At 37.9% G+C, this 22,536-nt stretch overlaps 1 protein-coding gene across 2 annotated transcripts; it reads right to left on the bottom strand.

The window, feature by feature from the left end:
* Window positions 1-308: 308 nt before the first annotated feature.
* Window positions 309-16,644, bottom strand: LOC117514761 (nuclear receptor coactivator 7). Of its 2 annotated transcripts, XM_034175339.1 has the most exons (7): window positions 16,480-16,644; window positions 4,222-4,417; window positions 3,356-3,502; window positions 3,112-3,264; window positions 2,916-3,011; window positions 1,706-1,782; window positions 309-1,418 (listed from the first exon to the last, which is right to left on the bottom strand). In XM_034175339.1, exons 1-7 carry the CDS (start codon window positions 16,578-16,580, stop codon window positions 1,280-1,282), a joined length of 909 nt encoding a protein of 302 aa, XP_034031230.1. In that variant the 5' UTR covers window positions 16,581-16,644; the 3' UTR covers window positions 309-1,279. The 2 variants fall into 2 exon arrangements, with proteins under 2 accessions (XP_034031230.1, XP_034031231.1); XM_034175340.1 differs by lacking the exons at window positions 4,222-4,417; window positions 16,480-16,644 and adding an exon at window positions 3,766-3,979.
* Between the last annotated feature and the right edge of the window lie 5,892 nt (window positions 16,645-22,536).

Raw genomic sequence — 22,536 nt, 5'->3', positions numbered from 1 at the left:
TCTATGTGTATATGTGGCAAAGGGTATTACTGGTTGTGGGGAAGAAGGGGTAGGGATAAATAAGCTGATGCTTCACCCTACCCCTTTTCGGACATGTTGGGTACACAGTAGGAACTTTTTTGTTGTTGTCTTTACTGATCTATCTTGTAATTGTTGTTGTATCAAATGTTCGAAATAAACAGTTTTCATCTTCATCTTCTTCATCAACGTGCTGTGCACGTGTGCAAGCAGGTGATGGGTCTTTTTTTTTACTTCACATTTCCTATTTAGTTATTAGCTGCATGAAAACAGCGAGTCGATGACAACACTGACTATAACACAGTGTCATTTATTCATAACAAAATATTCTTTAAATCTGTCATCAATGAACAAGCAAATGAAAAGCCTCCACAAAACATTGGCAATGCCAGCACTGCTATGCATGGAAAATCTGATTTGTACACAAACAAAAACAACAACAAAAAGAGAGGGAAAAAAAAAAAACAGTACTGGCCCAAGTAGTCTGTTCATTAAAAGAAGATTAAATTCATACAAAATAAACGTAAACGACATCAAACACACTGGGGAAAGGCATCTGAAATGTCACTTCTTTTAAATAATGCAATGAAATCCTTTATCAGTTTAAGCAAACAGGCCAGCTGGGAGAAAAAGAGGCGAACAGTTATCCGCCGTTACCTCTTCCTCAAACTGCAGGTTGACAGTATGAGCCGTGGATTTACTGTTGAAGTTGAACGGTTCGGACGTTGTCACCTGTACTTTTCATTTTCAAATAGAAAACACTCAAACATCATGTCTGGTCACATTTCTACATTAAACAAAATATGCTGCATTTTAGTCTTATGTTACTGAGACACAAAATGGAGTGTGTGCACACACTTGCACTGCAGACTCGTGTTTTTGAAAATGATGCAAACGTGCATCATTGTTGAATGTTCTTTCTTCACATACACAGTTTTCATCCCACAGTGATGCACTTTTTTATTACACTGGCCAACACAACCAAAGGAGGGAATAACAAGCTTTTAGAGCTTGGAATGTCCCCGGGCTGTCGAGCTGCTGCTGGATGTCACGGAGTCAGAAGCAGAAGGACTTGCGTCGCTTCTCTTGAAGTAGGAACGGGCTCAGATTACAGCAGACTAATCGGACAGTCGACTCTGAGCAGCACCACAGAAGGCGGCGGACGTGAGGAGAGTCAGCACTCTGTCCGAATGGAACCACGTGAGGTTCGAGACCTGCACGCTGCAAATTGGCTTCTGCTAAGCATTTGTTTTTCCACGTTTCAGTTGTGCACAGTCCACACCTCCAGGTTCCGGACAGTGAAGTCTTGCTGTGTGGACAGAGGTGCATTGTGGAAGGTGGGACAGGAATAGCTGGAACCACGGTTTAGATCAGCATCCAGCCACAGGCCGAAACCCCCGCTGCAAGCCAACAAGGACACATCATCAGTTTTATGCTGCCAGCCATGCAATAATTCTAATCTTGACTGTCCAGAGAGTAGCGGTTTATGGATTTATACTCTTCTCCTTTCTTACTGTATTTCAATTTATTCAATTTATTTTATTTGTTTAGCGCCAAGTCACAACAAAGCTGCCTCAAGGTGCGTCACATGAGTAAGGTGTATTCATGGCACAGCCAGGTGCGGCTGTTCTTTTCTTTCTGAGCTTATTACTGTGTTTGTTACAGGAGAAGTCAGAGCATAACGTACCCGCCTCCTGCACCAATCTGCAGCGATTCCAGTTGGCCGTTCACAAAGTAGGAGTTCTCCCCACTCCATCTGTATGCCTGAATAAAAGAGAAACGTGCAGCATATGAAAAACATACCAGAATGGATTGTGTGGTATCAAAATATAATACTGTGCAGAAGCCTTAGGCACCTTTGATTTATTATAAAAATATCATGTTGGTGTTTTTTAACCATTTTTAGTCTGTAAACAGAAAATCTAATTTGAAGAGTTTATTTCTATTTTGTTTAAGAAACTATGATCAAGTTACATTTTCCATTTGATTTCCTTGTGCATGAACTCAACAGAAAAATAGCTGTTGATCACTTAAGAACAAAATCATTGCTACAACCTCATGAAATACAATTCGATGTTCTCAGTGATCCCAGGACACCAACAGAAAGGAATGATATATATATATATATATATATATATATATATATATATATATATATATATATATATATATATATATATGTATATGTATATGTATATATATATATATATATATATATATATATATATGTATATGTATATGTATATATATATATATATATATATATATGTATATATGTATATATATATGTATATATGTATATATGTATATATATATATATATGTATATATATATATGTATATATATATATGTATATATATATATATGTATATATGTATATATATGTATATATATATATATGTATATATATGTATAAAGCTTGAAAATCAATATTGAAATTTTATTTCAATATTATTATAAATACATATTAACAAATGAACACAATAAATATTAAATATTATAAATATTTCCATGTACCTGTCAGATATGTAGAAATATTAGTAGTTTGTCTTTATTTTATTATTATATATTATTTTATTTTACTCTGTTATTACTTCATAAATATTTTCCTTATTTTTTAAAAACATTTTAATAAATGCATTTTAAACTGATATTGCAAAATGCATATTTTTATCATTTGCTAATTTTTGTGTGGGTTTTTTAAAAACATTTCTGCATTAATATATGCATTTTAAACTGATATTGCAAAATGCATATTTTTATCATTTGCTAATTTTTGTCTGTTTTTTTTTTGTATGTCTCTCTTATTGAACTTGCTAAAATCTTTTTTTGCATCCAGGTGTTTTTTTGTTTTTTTTCTCATAACGATAATTAAAAAACACTGGTTTCAAGCTTACCTTGAACTCAGGGCTGAAGCTGAACAGGAAGGTTTCTCCTGTGCCGTAGCAGTTTCGACTGACTTTAAATGGATGTGAAGAAAAGGCGCCAAACACCTGAAATGTAAAATGCAGGTCATTTATCAGGTTCATTTATTTGCACAAGACTTGGAGACAGTGTGTATTATAAATAGAGTATTTTATTTCTGATGCAAACCTTATTGTTCATGTCTTTGATGATGAGGAGCACTGGGCTTTCTAGTCCAGCCATGTTCCTGTACAGAGTCTTCAGACTCATGCCATGGACGTCCGTGCTGTAGACCAGATGCCAAGGACAGCCCTGCGTCCTCGCTGGCATGTGAGCTGCTAGCTGTCAAGAAAAGGAAATGTTATTCAGAAATCAATAAAACAAGATTATTCCTGTCAGCCAGGAAATCATTGCGATGTTGCAGATCTCTCACATTCTCTAGGTGATGGCCATCGAGCAGTTGACTGTGGTCACTCAGAATAGGAAGAACATCGTCGACTTCCAACTGGTACTCCTGCTCCTCAGATTCAACGGAGCTGCACAGACTCAGCCGACGTTTGGAGTCCTTCACCGTGATAATCTGATGACATACAAAGACAACACACAGTATAGTTAGAAGACTGATTTCTGACTAAAGCACTTAGACATGTTCTGACGCTGTTCCTTAAGTAGCACAATCCTGCAACTCTGTCGGTGACTACACATGTAAACAATCTGAACATGTGAAAGTAAGCGGTGAGATCAACGGCTAAGAATGAATGAATGAAGCTGCTGAACCATAAAGCTATTTCACTGAATATAAAGGCAGCTTGAAGTATCCTTCAGAAGCCACACATTCCATACCTGAACATACGGTTCCACGCAGCGACTGGCAAAATATAGAACTTTGATATTTGGCTGTTTCATAGCTCCAGAGTTCTCTGTCAGGTTCTGTACTGAACAACACTACATGTGTTTCCACTACACCAGCAACCACCCTCTTTTGTAGCCGTAGGTCTACTTTCACTTTGAGATCTCATTGGTTGGAAATGGAAACTAGAGGGGTTGGTTTTATGGGCTTACTATACACGCACTGCCTGCTTTCCTTTCTCTCTAAACAGGAAGACGTTAGAGAGCACTGCCATTTGGGGGCAGAAAGGATATCCTTATATGGAGGGCAGGATTTCCCCCCAACCTCATGCCTCACTTACTGTAAGTCAGCCTGATTTTGATTCAGAGCACTTACTGGCTTGTCCTTGTGCTACCTTGCAGTCCACCCAACTGCACATGGTTTTAATACTGTATCCATGCACATCTTACCTCCCAGTTGTTAGCAGCGGGGTTCAAAGAGTTGCTGAGCAGCTTGCTAATCACATCCACCTTGTCCTTCTCCACCACGAGGTAGCGGTTCTGATGTTTATCTCTAATGATGTAACTGGGTCGTCGTTGCTTTTTGTTGCATTTCGTGTAGATGTGCGGTGACCGTTGCACAAAGAAGGTGTAGAGGTGGTCAACCCTGCAGAGACAAAGTAGAGTTTTGCACTTTTAGCTCATCTCCAGACTGGAAAGCTTGTTGTTCACAGAGATGTTCTTCCCCGCGCAGTTTCCTCCACATAATCCTCATCCGTGCAAACATATGCTTCTAGGCAACTGGAATATCCACATCCGTGGAGAAAAAGCTGGAAAAAATTCTAAATCCCCATTCCACCTGTTTATTTGTTGTTCTTAATGGTCAGTGTTTGTTGTCACTCACTTCCGAGGATCCGTGCAAAATATTATCCATATGCTACTAACTGTGGTCCGTCTGCAAAAACATAAAGTTGATCAAAACATTTTCCTTACGTACTTAAACTTTATAGTGGACTCATCTGACACTACAGATGAATGAGAGCGGCGGTGGCAACAGTTCAGTGAATCAGCTCACAGCTAATTAACAAAGCTAACTTTTTGATAGCTGATTTGCTTTTCAGCTAGACTAAAAAAAATTAGCGAAGTAGGTAGCTTTCACTGGTATTGATCCGATACCAAGTAAATACAGGCCCAGTATCGCAGATATCGATACCGATACCGATACTTTTTCATATGTAAGCTTGATAGATCCAAAGGATCCAAAAGACCTAGGATGGAATTTCACCAAACATTGTACGTGACAACAAAATACTTTATTATCATAATCAACATTTTTGCTTAAAAAAATATCACTCAACACAACTTAAAACAAAATCTCCTGAGGTAGAGGGCTGACAAACCACAATACAAGGGTGTGCTGCTCCATGTTGTGTGATGTAGCACAGCGCTGCTCTTACACACAGAGAGTAGACTTTGATGAATCTGCGTGCGCAGCAGTCAGTGCGCGGGGGAGAGAAAAAAAGCTTGAGTATCGATCTTTTTACACGAGGCTCATTCAATATCAGTACCAGCGTTGGTATCGATATTATCGATATTAGGATCGATCCGCCCATCTCTAGTGTACAGCCAGTACATTCTGAGTGTCTGTCTCAAGCCTGGATAAATGAGGAGGGTAGGAGGAGGCAGGGCACTATTCCTACTTCAGGGGGCTTTCCTGGTACAATGATGTTACCCTCAATCAGTGATGCCGGTAACTTGTTACTTAGTAATGCGTTACTCTAATCTGTCCACTTTTTTTTAGTAATGAGTAATCTAATTCGTTAATCTTTCCAAATCAGTAATCGGATTAAAGTTACTTCTCCATGTCACTGTGCGTTACTATTATTTTTGCATTGTGGGTCAATAGCAGCATTAAACTTGGTCCGTGGGCAGGAGGTCGGGGTTCAACTGAACTGCCCATTTTAAGCGAGCTGTGAGCTTTTCATCCGCGGTTTTCTGCAGCAGCTACGACTCATCCTCACCTCTTAAAGCACGGTGACAACAGCACACCTGCACTGAGCTTTACAAAGACATTTTTATGTTTTTTTTCTCCTTTATTTAGAATTCTGAGCTGCTCCGTATCTGCTCGTTAAAAACAGCTGATCCTCCACGACGCGTCAACAACTAACACTATTTTCCACTCAAATGCACCTAAACTCTCTTTCTGAGGACCACATGATGTGAAAACACAATAAAACTTTCTTACCTGTAAATCTGGTTATGTTTTCTGCATAAATAAATGTTATCCATTCTTTGTGCTCAAACGCCAAAGCAGAGGCGAATCCAGATTGAATGGGGGCGTGGGGCAGGGATGTGCCCCCCCTCCCACAACACCCCTAGATTAAAGGTCCAGTTTTGAAGCCTTTGTTTTACTACAACTACTACTACTTATAATAATAATAATTTTGACAAGTAAAATGTTTAGAGAGAATTTAAATGTTAGAAAAATGTTAGAAATAATTTAATAGTTACATTTATAAACAATGTAGGTTAGAAATTGCAAGTTTTACTGTTACAGTGCTGTCAACAGTTAAATATGAGGTCAAGAAAGAGGTCTTTATTTTACTTTTTATAAAATAAGTATTTATTTTCATTGAAGTCAAGAAAGGGTGACTATAAAGTGAGTTTTTGCAAAACAAGTATTGTCATGTTGAGGGGTGGTAGAGGGTTGTTGTCGGCAGCTGGGGAAAGTAACTAAAAAAGTAACTAGTAATCTAACTTAATTACTTTTACAATTGCGTAATCAATAAAGTAACTAAGTTACTTTTTCAAGCAGTAATCAGTAATCAGTAATTGGATTACTTTTTCAAAGTAACTGTGGCAACACTGCCCTCAATATGGTTGAAGTGAATGAGGTCCAACTCGTCTACCAATTGAACAGAATGCCTAGTGTGTGCATGATGGGGAGTATGTTCCCAGGACCTGTCTCGCCCTCACTGCTTCTTGAAGATGTCATTGAGCTGACAAAATGTGGCTGCAAAGCAGGATGTAAGGGGGGTGCAGGAGAAATGGTTTTCCTTTTCCACCCCTCTCTGCAGATGCTATTCTGGAGATTGTGGGAATATCATCAGAAATAATGCACCAGAAGATGAAAATGATTGATCCGTCATCATACTGCTGCTGTATATGGTTGTATTTTGTACATACTGTCCCAAAGAGCCTGAGTATTATGTTATGTTTGATTGGTGAAAGTTTCACTCTGTTTTACTGACAGGACATCTGATTCACTAAACTCTCAGAACACAAATGGAATGCACCATTAAATCCGGTAACATTTCTTTGAACAAATCTAAATGGTTAAAAATGTTTGGAAACTATAAAATCATACATCTTTGTTCCTGGTCGAGCTTATACACTTAACCAATGAGCAAAACTGACACCGCGCGAAGGCAACCATGACCTCTAAGAGTTAGAAGAGGAGGAGGTCAAGCCAGAGTAACTGCATTAATTACATGATTGAAATTATTTTCAATGCATATCATTATTTCTTAATATTTCTTACCTGTTTTGTACTTTTTAGTACTGTGAAAAAACTGTAGGTTGAATAGTAAGTACTTTAATTTCATTTCATTTGTGCTTTTCATGATTTATTTATTGCTTGATCATCATGCAATCTTGGTATGCTCAACCTTGCTTCAACATATTAAAATTTCAGTTCTTTAGGTGTTTTTCTGGCTTTTACAGACCCCCCCTCCCCAAAAAAAACCCCCCAAAGCTAAATTTACGCTATAAATGTTTGTGATTAGCGATATGCTAAACCTTCTTGGTAACCTCCATGTCTGTGTTTCAACATATTAAAATTTCAGCTCATTAGGTGTGTTTTTCATTGTATTAATGCCCTACCCCCTCATAATAAAGTCAAAGCTAAATTTACGCTATAAATGTTTGTGATTAGCGACATGTTAAACCTTCTTGGGAACCTCCATGTCTGTGTTTCAACATATTAAAATTTCAGCTCTTTAGGTGTGTTTTTCATGGTTTTAAAGCCCCACCCCCTCGTAATAAAGTCATTGCAAAATTTACACTATAAAATTTAGTGTATTAGCGACATGCTAAACCTTCTTGTTAACCTCCATGTCTGTGTTTCAACATATTAAAATTTCAGTTCTTTAGGTGTTTTTCTGGCTTTTACAGAATCCCCCCCCCCCCCCAAAAAAAACAAAGCTAAATTTACGCTATAAATGTTTGTGATTAGCAACATGCTAAACCTTCTTGGGAACCTCCATGTCTGTGTTTCAACATATTAAATTTTCAGTTCTTTAGGTGTTTTTCTGGCTTTTACAGAATGCCCCCCCCCGCAAAAAAAAGCTAAATTTACGCTATAAATGTTTGTGATTAGCAACATGCTAAACCTTCTTGGGAACCTCCATGTCTGTGTTTCAACATATTAAATTTTCAGTTCTTTAGGTGTTTTTCTGGCTTTTACAGAATGCCCCCCCCCCCTCAAAAAAAAGCTAAATTTACGCTATAAATGTTTGTGATTAGCAATATGCTAAACCTTCTTGGTAACCTCCATGTCTGTGTTTCCACACATTAAAATTTCAGCTCTTTAGGTGTGTTTTTCATGGTTTTAAAGCCCCGCCCCCTCGTAATAAAGTCAAAGCTAAATTTACACTATAAATGTTTGTGATTAGCGACATGCTAAACCTTCTTGGGAACCTCCATGTCTGTGTTTCAACATATTAAAATTTCGGCTCGTTAGGTGTGTTTTTCATGGTTTTAAAGCCCCACCCCCACGTAATAAAGTCAACGTTAAATTTGCATTACAAAATTTAGTGTTTCAGCGATATGCTAAACCTTCTTGGTAACCTCCATGTCTGTGTTTCCACATATTAAAATTTAAGCTCTTTAGGTGTGTTTTTCATGGTTTTAAAGCCCCACCCCCACGTAATAAAGTCAACGTTAAATTTGCATTATAAAATTTAGTGTTTTGGCGATATGCGGAACCTTCTTGGGAACCTCCATGTCTGTGTTTCAACATATTAAATTTTCAGTTCTTTAGGTGTTTTTCTGGCTTTTACAGAATGCCCCCCCCCCCCCGCAAAAAAAAGCTAAATTTACGCTATAAATGTTTGTGATTAGCAACATGCTAAACCTTCTTGGGAACCTCCATGTCTGTGTTTCAACATATTAAATTTTCAGTTCTTTAGGTGTTTTTCTGGCTTTTACAGAATGCCCCCCCCCCCCGCAAAAAAAAGCTAAATTTACACTATAAATGTTTGTGATTAGCAATATGCTAAACCTTCTTGGTAACCTCCATGTCTGTGTATCAACATATGCAAATTTCAGCTCTTTAGGTGTGTTTTTCATGGTTTTAAAGCCCCATGCCCTCAGAATAAAGTCAATGCTAGATTTCCACTTTAAAATTTAGTGTTTTAGCGATATGCTGAACATCTTGGGAACCTCCATGTCTGCGTTTCAACATATTAAACTTTCAGCTCTTTAGGTGTGTTTTTCATGGTTTTAAAGCCCCACCTTACATAATAAAGTCAACGCTAAATTTACACTATAAAATTTAGTGTATTAGCGACATGCTAAACCTTCTTGGGAACCTCCATGTCTGTGTTTCAACATATTAAATTTTCAGTTCTTTAGGTGTTTTTCTGGCTTTTACAGAATGCCCCCCCCCGCAAAAAAAAGCTAAATTTACGCTATAAATGTTTGTGATTAGCAATATGCTAAACCTTCTTGGTAACCTCCATGTCTGTGTTTCCACATATTAAAATTTCAGCTCTTTAGGTGTGTTTGTCATGGTTTTAAAGCCCCGCCCCCTCGTAATAAAGTCAAAGCTAAATTTACACTATAGATGTTTGTGATTAGCGACATGCTAAACCTTCTTGGGAACCTCCATGTCTGTGTTTCAACATATTAAAATTTCTGCTCTTTAGGTGTGTTTTTCATGGTTTTAAAGCCCCACCCCCACATAATAAAGTTAACGTTAAATTTGCATTATAAAATTTAGTGTTTTGGCGATATGCGGAACCTTCTTGGGGACCTCCATGTCTGTGTTTCAACATATTCAAATGTCAGCTCTTTAGATGTGTTTTTCATGGTTTTAAAGCCCCATGCCCTCAGAATAAAGTCAATGCTAGATCTACACTTTAAAATTTAGTGTTTTAGCGATATGCTGAACCATCTTGGGAACCTCCATGTCTGTGTTTCAACATATTAAAATTTCAGCTCTTTAGGTGTGTTTGTCATGGTTTTAAAGCCCCGCCCCCTCGTAATAAAGTCAAAGCTAAATTTACACTATAAATGTTTGTGATTAGCGACATGCTAAACCTTCTTGGGAACCTCCATGTCTGTGTTTCAACATATTAAAATTTCGGCTCTTTAGGTGTGTTTTTCATGGTTTTAAAGCCCCACCCCCACGTAATAAAGTCAATGTTAACTTTGCATTATAAAATTTAGTGTTTTAGCGATATGCTAAACCTTCTTGGTAACCTCCATGTCTGTGTTTCCACATATTAAAATTTCAGCTCTTTAGGTGTGTTTTTCATGGTTTTAAAGCCCCACCTTACATAATAAAGTCAACGCTAAATTTGCACTATAAAATTTAGTGTATTAGCGACATGCTAAACCTTCTTGTTAACCTCCATGTCTGTGTTTCAACATATTAAAATTTCAGTTCTTTAGGTGTTTTTCTGGCTTTTACAGAATCCCCTCCCCCCCCCTCAAAAAAAAAACAAAGCTAAATTTACGCTATAAATGTTTGTGATTAGCAACATGCTAAACTTTCTTGGGAACCTCCATGTCTGTGTTTCAACATATTAAATTTTCAGTTCTTTAGGTGTTTTTCTGGCTTTTACAGAATGCCCCCCCCCGCAAAAAAAAGCTAAATTTACGCTATAAATGTTTGTGATTAGCAATATACTAAACCTTCTTGGTAACCTCCATGTCTGTGTTTCAACATATTAAAATTTCAGCTCTTTAGGTGTGTTTTTCATGGTTTTAAAGCCCCGCCCCCTCGTAATAAAGTCAAAGCTAAATTTACACTATAAATGTTTGTGATTAGCGACATGCTAAACCTTCTTGGGAACCTCCATGTCTGTGTTTCAACATATTAAAATTTCGGCTCTTTAGGTGTGTTTTTCATGGTTTTAAAGCCCCACCCCCACGCAATAAAGTCAATGTTAAATTTGCATTATAAAATTTAGTGTTTTAGCGATATGCTAAACCTTCTTGGTAACCTCCATGTCTGTGTTTCCACATATTAAAATTTCAGCTCTTTAGGTGTGTTTTTCATGGTTTTAAAGCCCCACCCCCACATAATAAAGTTAACGTTAAATTTGCATTATAAAATTTAGTGTTTTGGCGATATGCGGAACCTTCTTGGGAACCTCCATGTCTGTGTTTCAACATATTCAAATGTCAGCTCTTTAGATGTGTTTTTCATGGTTTTAAAGCCCCATGCCCTCAGAATAAAGTCAATGCTAGATCTACACTTTAAAATTTAGTGTTTTAGCGATATACTGAACCATCTTGGGAACCTCCATGTCTGTGTTTCAACATATTAAAATTTCAGCTCTTTAGGTGTGTTTGTCATGGTTTTAAAGCCCCGCCCCCTCGTAATAAAGTCAAAGCTAAATTTACACTATAAATGTTTGTGATTAGCGACATGCTAAACCTTCTTGGGAACCTCCATGTCTGTGTTTCAACATATTAAAATTTCGGCTGTTTAGGTGTGTTTTTCATGGTTTTAAAGCCCCACCCCCACGTAATAAAGTCAATGTTAAATTTGCATTATAAAATTTAGTGTTTTAGCGATATGCTAAACCTTCTTGGTAACCTCCATGTCTGTGTTTCCACATATTAAAATTTCAGCTCTTTAGGTGTGTTTTTCATTGTTTTAAAGCCCCACCCCCACGTAATAAAGTCAACGTTAAATTTGCATTATAAAATTTAGTGTTTTGGCGATATGCTAAACCTTCTTGGTAACCTCCATGTCTGTGTTTCCACATATTAAAATTTCAGCTCTTTAGGTGTGTTTTTCATGGTTTTAAAGCCCCATGCCCTCAGAATAAAGTCAATGCTAGATTTACACTTTAAAATTTAGTGTTTTAGCGATATGCTGAACCTTCTTGGGAACCTCCATGTCTGTGTTTCAACATATTAAAATTTCAGCTCTTTAGGTGTGTTTTTCATGGTTTTAAAGCCCCACCCCACATAATAAAGTCAACGCTAAATTTGCACTATAAAATTTAGTGTTTTAGCGATATGCTAAACCTTCTTGGTAACCTCCATGTCTGTGTTTCCACATATTAAAATTTCAGCTCTTTAGGTGTGTTTTTCATGGTTTTAAAGCCCCGCCCCCTCATAATAAAGTCAAAGCTAAATTTACACTATAAATGTTTGTGATTAGCGACATGCTAAACCTTCTTGGGAACCTCCATGTCTGTGTTTCAACATATTAAAATTTCAGTTCTTTAGGTGTTTTTCTGGCTTTTACAGAATGCCCCCCCCCCCCCCGCAAAAAAAGCTAAATTTACGCTATAAATGTTTGTGATTAGCGACATGCTAAACCTTCTTGGGAACCTCCATGTCTGTGTTTCAACATATTAAAATTTCGGCTCTTTAGGTGTGTTTTTCATGGTTTTAAAGCCCCACCCCCACGTAATAAAGTCAATGTTAAATTTGCATTATAAAATTTAGTGTTTTAGCGATATGCTAAACCTTCTTGGTAACCTCCATGTCTGTGTTTCCACATATTAAAATTTCAGCTCTTTAGGTGTGTTTTTCATGGTTTTAAAGCCCCACCCCCACATAATAAAGTTAACGTTAAATTTGCATTATAAAATTTAGTGTTTTGGCGATATGCGGAACCTTCTTGGGAACCTCAATGTCTGTGTTTCAACATATTCAAATGTCAGCTCTTTAGATGTGTTTTTCATGGTTTTAAAGCCCCATGCCCTCAGAATAAAGTCAATGCTAGATCTACACTTTAAAATTTAGTGTTTTAGCGATATGCTGAACCATCTTGGGAACCTCCATGTCTGTGTTTCAACATATTAAAATTTCAGCTCTTTAGGTGTGTTTGTCATGGTTTTAAAGCCCCGCCCCCTCGTAATAAAGTCAAAGCTAAATTTGCATTATAAAATTTAGTGTTTTAGCAATATGCTAAACCTTCTTGGTAACCTCCATGTCTGTGTTTCCACATATTAAAATTTCAGCTCTTTAGGTGTGTTTTTCATGGTTTTAAAGCCCCACCCCCACGTAATAAAGTCAACGTTAAATTTGCATTATAAAATTTAGTGTTTTGGCGATATGCTAAACCTTCTTGGTAACCTCCATGTCTGTGTTTCCACATATTAAAATTTCAGCTCTTTAGGTGTGTTTTTCATGGTTTTAAAGCCCCACCCCCACGTAATAAAGTCAACGTTAAATTTGCATTATAAAATTTAGTGTTTTGGCGATATGCGGAACCTTCTTGGGAACCTCCATGTCTGTGTTTCAACATATTCAAATTTCAGCTCTTTAGGTGTGTTTTTCATGGTTTTAAAGCCCCATGCCCTCAGAATAAAGTCAATGCTAGATTTACACTTTAAAATTTAGTGTTTTAGCGATATGCTGAACCATCTTGGGAACCTCCATGTCTGCGTTTCAACATGTTAAACTTTCAGCTCTTTAGGTGTGTTTTTCATGGTTTTAAAGCCCCACCTTACATAATAAAGTCAACGCTAAATTTGCACTATAAAATTTAGTGTATTAGCGACATGCTAAACCTTCTTGTTAACCTCCATGTCTGTGTTTCAACATATTAAAATTTCAGTTCTTTAGGTGTTTTTCTGGCTTTTACAGAATCCCCCCCCCCCCCCTCAAAAAAAAACAAAGCTAAATTTACGCTATAAATGTTTGTGATTAGCAACATGCTAAACCTTCTTGGGAACCTCCATGTCTGTGTTTCAACATATTAAATTTTCAGTTCTTTAGGTGTTTTTCTGGCTTTTACAGAATGCCCCCCCCCCCCCCCCCCGCAAAAACAAAACTAAATTTACGCTATAAATGTTTGTGATTAGCAATATGCTAAACCTTCTTGGTAACCTCCATGTCTGTGTTTCAACATATTAAAATTTCAGCTCTTTAGGTGTGTTTTTCATGGTTTTAAAGCCCCGCCCCCTCGTAATAAAGTCAAAGCTAAATTTACACTATAAATGTTTGTGATTAGCGACATGCTAAACCTTCTTGGGAACCTCCATGTCTGTGTTTCAACATATTAAAATTTCAGCTCTTTAGGTGTGTTTTTCATGGTTTTAAAGCCCCACCCCCACGTAATAAAGTCAACGTTAAATTTGCATTATAAAATTTAGTGTTTTAGCGATATGCTAAACCTTCTTGGTAACCTCCATGTCTGTGTTTCCACATATTAAAATCTCAGCTCTTTAGGTGTGTTTTTCATGGTTTTAAAGCCCCACCCCCACTTAATAAAGTCAATGTTAAATTTGCATTATAAAATTTAGTGTTTTGGCGATATGCAGAACCTTCTTGGGAACCTCCATGTCTGTGTTTCAACATATTCAAATTTCAGCTCTTTAGATGTGTTTTTCATGGTTTTAAAGCCCCATGCCCTCAGAATAAAGTCAATGCTAGATTTACACTTTAAAATGTAGTGTTTTAGCGATATGCTGAACCTTCTTGGGAACCTCCATGTCTGTGTTTCAACATATTAAAATTTCAGCTCTTTAGGTGTGTTTTTCATGGTTTTAAAGCCCCACCCCACATAATAAAGTCAACGCTAAATTTGCACTATAAAATTTAGTGTTTTAGCGATATGCTAAACCTTCTTGGTAACCTCCATGTCTGTGTTTCCACATATTAAAATTTCAGCTCTTTAGGTGTGTTTTTCATGGTTTTAAAGCCCCGCCCCCTCGTAATAAAGTCAAAGCTAAATTTACACTATAAATGTTTGTGATTAGCGACATGCTAAACCTTCTTGGGAACCTCCATGTCTGTGTTTCAACATATTAAAATTTCGGCTCTTTAGGTGTGTTTTTCATGGTTTTAAAGCCCCACCCCCACGTAATAAAGTCAACGTTAAATTTGCATTATAAAATTTAGTGTTTTAGCGATATGCTAAACCTTCTTCGTAACCTCCATGTCTGTGTTGCCACATATTAAAATTTCAGCTCTTTAGGTGTGTTTTTCATGGTTTTAAAGCCCCACCCCCACGTAATAAAGTCAATGCTAGATTTACACTTTAAAATTTAGTGTTTTAGCGATATGCTGAACCATCTTGGGAACCTCCATGTCTGTGTTTCAACATATTAAAATTTCAGCTCTTTAGGTGTGTTTTTCATAGTTTTAAAGCCCCACCCCACATAATAAAGTCAACGCTAAATTTGCACTATAAAATTTAGTGTTTTAGCGATATGCTAAACCTTCTTGGTAACCTCCATGTCTGTGTTTCACCATATTCAAATTTCGGCTCTTTAGGTGTGTTTTTGATGGTTTTAAAGCCCCGCCCCCTCGTAATAAGTCAACACTAAATTTACACTATAAAATTTAGTGTTTTAGCGATATGCTAAACCTTCTTGGTAACCTCCATGTCTGTGTTTCACCATATTCAAATTTCGGCTCTTTAGGTGTGTTTTTGATGGTTTTAAAGCCCCGCCCCCTCGTAATAAAGTCAACACTAAATTTACACTATAAAATTTAGTGTTTTAGCGATATGCTAAACCTTCTTGGTAACCTCCATGTCTGTGTTTCAACATATTCAAATTTCGGCTCTTTAGGTGTGTTTTTGATGGTTTTAAAGCCCCACCCCCACGTAACAAAGTCAACACTAAATTTACACTATAAAATTGTGTTTTAGCGATATGCTAAACCTTCTTGGGAACCTCCATGTCTGTGTTTCAACATATTACAATTTTAGCTGTTTATGTGTTGGGTTTATGGTTATGGTTAGTAAAATATAGGGAACTGAAGTTGACTGCTTTACAAAAACGTGTTGTATTTCGTGATAGTATCCAAAAAAACCAAACAAACAAACAAAAAAAAAAAACGCGTGACCGGGCTGTTACATCACAAGTTAGCTGTGCCCACCGCTGAATTAGAGAAACAGTTCATTCACTGGGAAACGTTAATGCATTTTAATGCAAAAGCATGAATGCACATGAAAAAAAAAAGCAGTTTCGTAACTTCTAAGCAAATAAAACACACACCCACATACACACAAAAGAAGCAACATTTATGAATTATATAAATTAATCTGACGGATCTGGAGCAGTTATTCAAGCTGCACTTTTAGAGCAGTAACAAACGGTGGCCCAACCTTTATTTCCCATGAAGGCAAAATAAAATTCCCACTTGAACACAGGACAATGTGAAAAGACAACAGCACACTCAGGAGACACGCCTGGACATGATTACCAGGAAAAGGGAACATGCTTTGAATGTTTTAGGGCATTAGTCATATTCTCACACTTTGAACAAAGCAGTGACGCACTGATACATTTCTTTAGTAGTTTGTGAAGCAAATCACTTTGGGGCATCTCAAGACCTGAATTCACCTCCCTCCCATAAGTCTAAATTACATTCATATGTGCTGCAAATCCCATTTCTAACACAAACCTACGCTCCTGCATTTAACTGTAGATACCCAGCATGGTAACAAACTCCAAATCACACATGGTATTTTTAAAAAAAGTATTAGAGATTAAACAAAACTAGTCTAAAATGTCATTTTGGACTTACTCTCCAACACTGTAGGCGACTCCCATGGTTGACGAAGGAGAAAGTAGTTGGTTTGGAGGCTCGATGCAGAAATACAGTGCCTGCTGTGACATCGGCGGCATTTATACGAGCGGTCAATCGCTGAGATAAGCTCCTTTGACCATAAACCCTCCCTTTCTCTCTGAACAGGTCTACATGCACCACACATGCAAAGATTTCACAACTGTAGTTCGAAGTCAATCTTAGTTGCGCATTAACCTGATTTGCTGAGTCCTCGTCCTGAAGCACGGCTGGAGTTCACACGGTCACTGTGTCAGGCTCATGGACTAAATCAGCTGTCTTATCAGTGAGATAAGGGACATTCTGTATTTTTATTTGACCCTTACTTCACTTTTTATCCAGCTATAATTTGTTTGGATTAACTAAAACCAAGCTGGCAAAAGAGATGTTTACTGACTGGGACAAAGTGATTTGGGGTCTGCACTGGCTGCCTGTCCATGTAAGAGCAGATTTCAGAGTTCTGCTGTGGATGCAGAAGATCCTGAATGATTGTGTCGCTCATTATCTTGTTGATCATATTGAGCCTTATGTGCCGGCACAGCCTGGCGGTCTCAGGCTGCTGGCTTGTTAGGTGTCTCCAGAGTAAAGAAGCGGTCTGGAGGTTACAGAGCCTTTATTCATCAGGTGCCATCTTTACAGAACAGCCTACCAGCTGGTATTAGACGTGCAAATTGTGGATGTTTTGCAAGTCAAGGCATAAAACCTATTTCTCCTGTGTTTCTGATTGATGAATTGGATTTAATGGATTTTTTTAATTGAGTTCTCCAAGCTGCAGGCCTGATTTTGTTATGTTTTGTGGTTTGTGTGTTGACCAAGAGCCAAACTAAAGTGCTGAAATATTAAACCTACATGGAAGTGCAGAATCTTGCAGTTTCTTCAATGGCTAGTTCAGGTTGACTCCAAAAGCAAGTCAATAGTCAATCCCCATAGACCCCCATGTCAAAATGTCCAACTTTACAGCAGAAGAAGTCCTGCATAGCCCCTGAAGCACTTTGGTGCCGGTACTTATCTCTGGATTCTGTAGCATCAAATGGATAAGAGGCTATGACACATACATACAATTAGCAATGACAAGGAAACACGACAGAAGCCAAAGCATAAACGTGGACAAAATCTGCTTTTAAGATCTCTTTTGCCTACATCATGCAGGAAGGTCGTGCCATTTGTGAAGAAATATATAGTGGATTATCAAGGCAACAAATGTGAATGAAACACACGTACTCTGTGAAATCATTCCTACCAATCAATCACAGATATTTTGCTGATCAATATGTACTTTAGATCATCCATCTAGGCTTCTTGGTTGTTGAGCTATAGCAAAAAAAAAAAGTGTTTTCAGACTATGATTTCCTTGACCTTTGACCACACTACTCCATAATCTAATCACGTTTAGAGATTTATCCAAGTAATATGTCCTCAAAGTTTGTCAGAAATCTGTCCATTTTTGATTTATCTTACCTACATACACACACTCACCAGTGAAAACAACACCGTGCTTGCGCAAAATAAATCACTGATTATGACGACAAACCTGGTGTTTGTTCAGATATCAAACATTATGATCGAGCTGCTCCGGGGTCAACAGTCAGCTATGATGTTACACAAGAAAAAAAACCCAATGAAGATCAATTTGAGGTCTTGTATAAACAGTCTGCTGCACAGATGTACAAATAAAATCAGTTCAGTAAATACAGATATGCAGATACATGTGCACACACTCAGTGAAACATGTTGTTTACATGAACACTGTATGTGTCACTTGCACACACGTGCGTGCATTTAGTATAAAGCGAAGGAAACTATGTCTCCCATCACTGAGGGGAATAATGCCGTTATTTTTTTCAGTAACGGGTAATATAACTAATTACTGTTTCCATCGTTACAATGCTGTTATCGTTACTGACAGTAAAATGTGGTGTGTTACTATAATTAAGCTTTTTGAAGTACAGGGTGACACCCCCCCCACCACCACCAACAACAACAACAACAACAAAACAGAACCCATAAAAATTGTAATAAATCCTACAAGGGTCCAGCAAACTTCTTGAATTTTGCTGGACTTAAACTTCAGTCTGTGTACGATCATTCCTTAAAGTTAGTTATCTTGGTTGCTTTGCATAAAAGTCGTGTTCTTTCAAAATTATTCTTCAAATGATTTGTTGGCAAAATAGGGCTCCGGGCAAAATGTCTTTTCCTTGGTTGACCAAGACTTGTTGGAGAAGATGATTGTTCCATTCGTCTTCTTTACTGTATGGATTGTTCCAATCATCTTCCTTTGTAGGATTTACTACAGTTTTAATAGGTTCTGTTTTTTTGGGGGGGGGGGGGTCACCCTGTAGCTTTCATCTGCAGACTCTCAGCTATGCTGCAAAGTGTTTTCTTTTCCTTTCTTTGGTGGTGGGGTTAAGGGTCGAAACAACTGCATAAGTGATGGTGATTGGCTAAGGAAGAGTAAAATCTCATGGTAAGCCAACCACAGATAGAGGTGGGCGGGAGTTGATGTGCAAAAACATCAAAAAGTTCTAAATTATCTATTGTGTTTGATTGTTCTACTATAGAAATGTAGTAATAATAATATATACATGAATATATTAAAATTGATCAGTGTTAGGGTAACAAATCTTGTGTCATTTGTCTCTTTATTTTGTGTCTATTACTCAACGCTGGCTTTGAATGGCATTCTGACTGGACCGTGCATTGACCGGTCCTGACTCTGGTTGCGTGCCTGTGTGCAGTATTGTGCAGCACCCTGCATGCCCACACAATGTTGGAAACCTTTTCAGGGTGATACAGCTTTTATCTTCTCACTTAATTGTCTACAAACTGAGGATAGACTCTTCCCATAAACCCAAGGTGCAAATGATCTGTAAATGATGTGCAACTGTCTGAATGATTGATTGATTTTAAATGATAAGGCTTTACAACGGGAAATTTTTAATACTTGCAATTTCAATGTATCACCTCTAAGTGTCGCCAAATGACAAAAACGCACCAGAAATGTGCATACCGCCTGAAATTAAACTGGCGAGGGGAAACGTACCTTCTCACGTTCAGTTCACTTTCAGTAATTCCAAATGCGAGCGTGAAAGATGGCCTACGCAATGTTTTTGTTCGTATGCAGCCTTGGTGAATGAGGCTCCTAACTTCCCACGTCAAAAACAGGATCATGATCACTGAATCATTGTTTGGTCGAGACAGATGCCACAGATGTCAAGACACATAAACTCCTCACAATGCTTGGATGGTTCCACCCAAAGTCCAGCACCTTGAGACCGTATGACAAGTAAAAAGAACCACTGTCAAGGATGAAACAAGACACATCCAAGAATCTGTTACGAAGCTGGTCCCCATGGACAAATCACTAAGTGAGAACGTTCAACAGCAGAAGGCAGTGGGTGGAAAGGAAGAATAAGAGATGACATAGATGATTGGGCCAATGGAAGATAGAGTAGGGTGGCTGACATCAAGAAATACTACCATTGACTAGCAAAGGATGGGATGAAGGACACCACAGAGTCTCTGTTCTTGTCAGCACAAGAATAAGCCCTGAGCACCAGGTCCATAGAGGCACTGGTCTATGCTGCCAAACAAGATCCAAGGTGCTGGTGGTGCAAAGGTGCCTCTGAGATGTTCAAACACACAATGGCAGGGTCCAAGATGCAAGCTGGAACAGAATACATTAAGAGGCACAAACAAGTAGCTGGGACAGTGTACAGGAACATCTGTATGGACTGTGAGTTATGTCCAAGTTGGGAAAACCACCAAAGGTGGTTGAGAAGGGCAGAGGAAAGGTGCTGTTGAGCTTCAAGTTCCAGACAGACAATCAGGTGATGAACAACCAACAAGACAGAATGGTAGTTGACAAGGAGCAGAAAAGCGCAGGCAACATCAGAAAGAAAGAGCATGAGAAGATCAAGAAGTACTGACGTCAAGGCCACAGTGGTCCCCGTGACAATAACAGCTCTTGGGTCTGTGACCCTCAAATTGGGCAAATGGGTTCAGCAGATTATAGGGACAACATCTGAGGTCTCTATCCTGAAGACTGCAGTCCTTGGAACAGTGAAGATACTGTGTAGGACCCTCAAACAACCAGGCCGCTTGGTGGAGGGCCCAAACCTGAGGAACACGGCCACCGCCACCTTAGAAGGTGAAGAGGGGGTGGGTAAGATTTGGATATATCCATCTCATTCAAATGCAGAGTCACCTGCTCCAAACTGGAGATGAGAATGTATATCAAGAAAGAACCACCCAGGCAGATGTAACCAAAAGATAATGCTGTTTCTGAGTGTAGTTTCTCTTTAAACTGAGCAGATGTTCTATTTTAGGTTGATGTTTAAATGGAGTGATTTAGAGGAAAGCTGGTGACCATATTAAGTTCATCACTTCACTGTGAATCTGCACCAACCACAACTCCCTAATTTCACTTGGGTCATTTCCCAGAATCCTGGGTCAGTGTGTATATACACACACACACACACACACACACACACACACACACACACACACACACACACACACACACACACACACACACACACACACACACACACACACACACACACACACACACAAATAAAGGCGTCCCATCATTTTCTTGGCATTTATGGCTTCGACTGTTGCAGAGCCATTCTTGCGTTACCTCTCCTCCAATTCCTGTAAATCCTCTCTGGCCCTTTCTGGCTTCCCAGCAGACATGGGAAAATACTGCATGAACGCACCCACTTTGCTGCAGACACAAAAATATTACCAAGGCATGCAGGCACATGCACACAATATGTATTCACACTCAGGGTGGAGAACAACCAACGTCACCATGAAAGATGGTTCAGTTTGATCCCTGATCCTGTTCTTCTGCCTACATTTGTTTTTTAACCCTTGACCTCAAACAAAAGTTCAGATTACAGGAACAAACCAAAAAAAGGGGAAAAAAAATGAATTAATTAATGAGTAAACTTAACTTAAAATAATAGTTTTCTGTTCCAATCCTTTAGGTTTAAGCATAATGACAACATGAAAACACAAGATCATATTACTGTCTTTTAACCCGCTTTGTAATGTCAAAGGTCACAATGAATTTCTTTTTAAAATTACTTTTTTGATTATTTAATGGATTAAAATAAATGAATTAAATTAATAAAATTTAATTAAGTAACTAAAATAAATGAAAAAAAAACTTAAGTTAAATTGAATTATTTAAATTTTTATAGTTTTGTTTTCATTATTTTTGTAGTTGTTAATTTTTGTTTTTTATTGATCTGATTTATTTGCAGAGTTCCATATCACAACATAGGTTGCTCCAAGGCGCTTCACAAGAGTAAGATCTAACCCTACACACCCTACCCACTTATAGCAATGCTGCTGAGGGGAAAATCCCCCCCCCCCACATTATTTATTTATTTTATCACAGGAATAAATGTGCTAGTGCAGTGCTTCACCACATCCAAGACTTTAGGAAACTGCCTTGGGTCCTGGATGGCAACAACCCAGACAAACAACTGATCCATGCCCACATCTCCAAAATAAGGTCTTACTGGGGACTAGTTTATTTTTTAAAATTGTCTTCTTACAAGAAATATTGAACTTCAAATCATATGAGGTTTTTTGTCAGTGGGCTTTAAAAGGCTAAACGCATCATTTGTGTGCATCTTTGTAATCCTTTTAATACACAGGAGCATCTCAAACAATGGAAAAAGATGAATTTTTTTGTCAGATATTTCAGGAAGTGAAAAAAAAATTACATATTCTAGACTCATTACATGTAAACTAAACTTTCAAACATTTTTTTTTATTTTCATATTGATCATTAGTGCAGACAGTTCCAAAAACAGAATGCGTGCATCTCAAAATATTAGAATATTTCATAATGTAGCGGGATGAAGGTCCCAGGTCCTGATTGAAAAGACGTTCCTGCTAGCTTGGCTAATGGGGAATTCCCCTTTGGCTGACTTGGTAGAGGAATGGTCTTTAGTGCGAGCCGTCTGGGTTCAATCCCACCACTGTCCCAGCCACAAAGGTCCT

This window comes from Thalassophryne amazonica, chromosome 7 (assembly GCF_902500255.1).
Source record: "Thalassophryne amazonica chromosome 7, fThaAma1.1, whole genome shotgun sequence".
NCBI classification, from domain to species: Eukaryota; Metazoa; Chordata; class Actinopteri; order Batrachoidiformes; family Batrachoididae; genus Thalassophryne; species Thalassophryne amazonica.
Note: the sequence above shows the minus strand (reverse complement) of the source record. Positions and strands in the feature narration are given on the sequence as shown.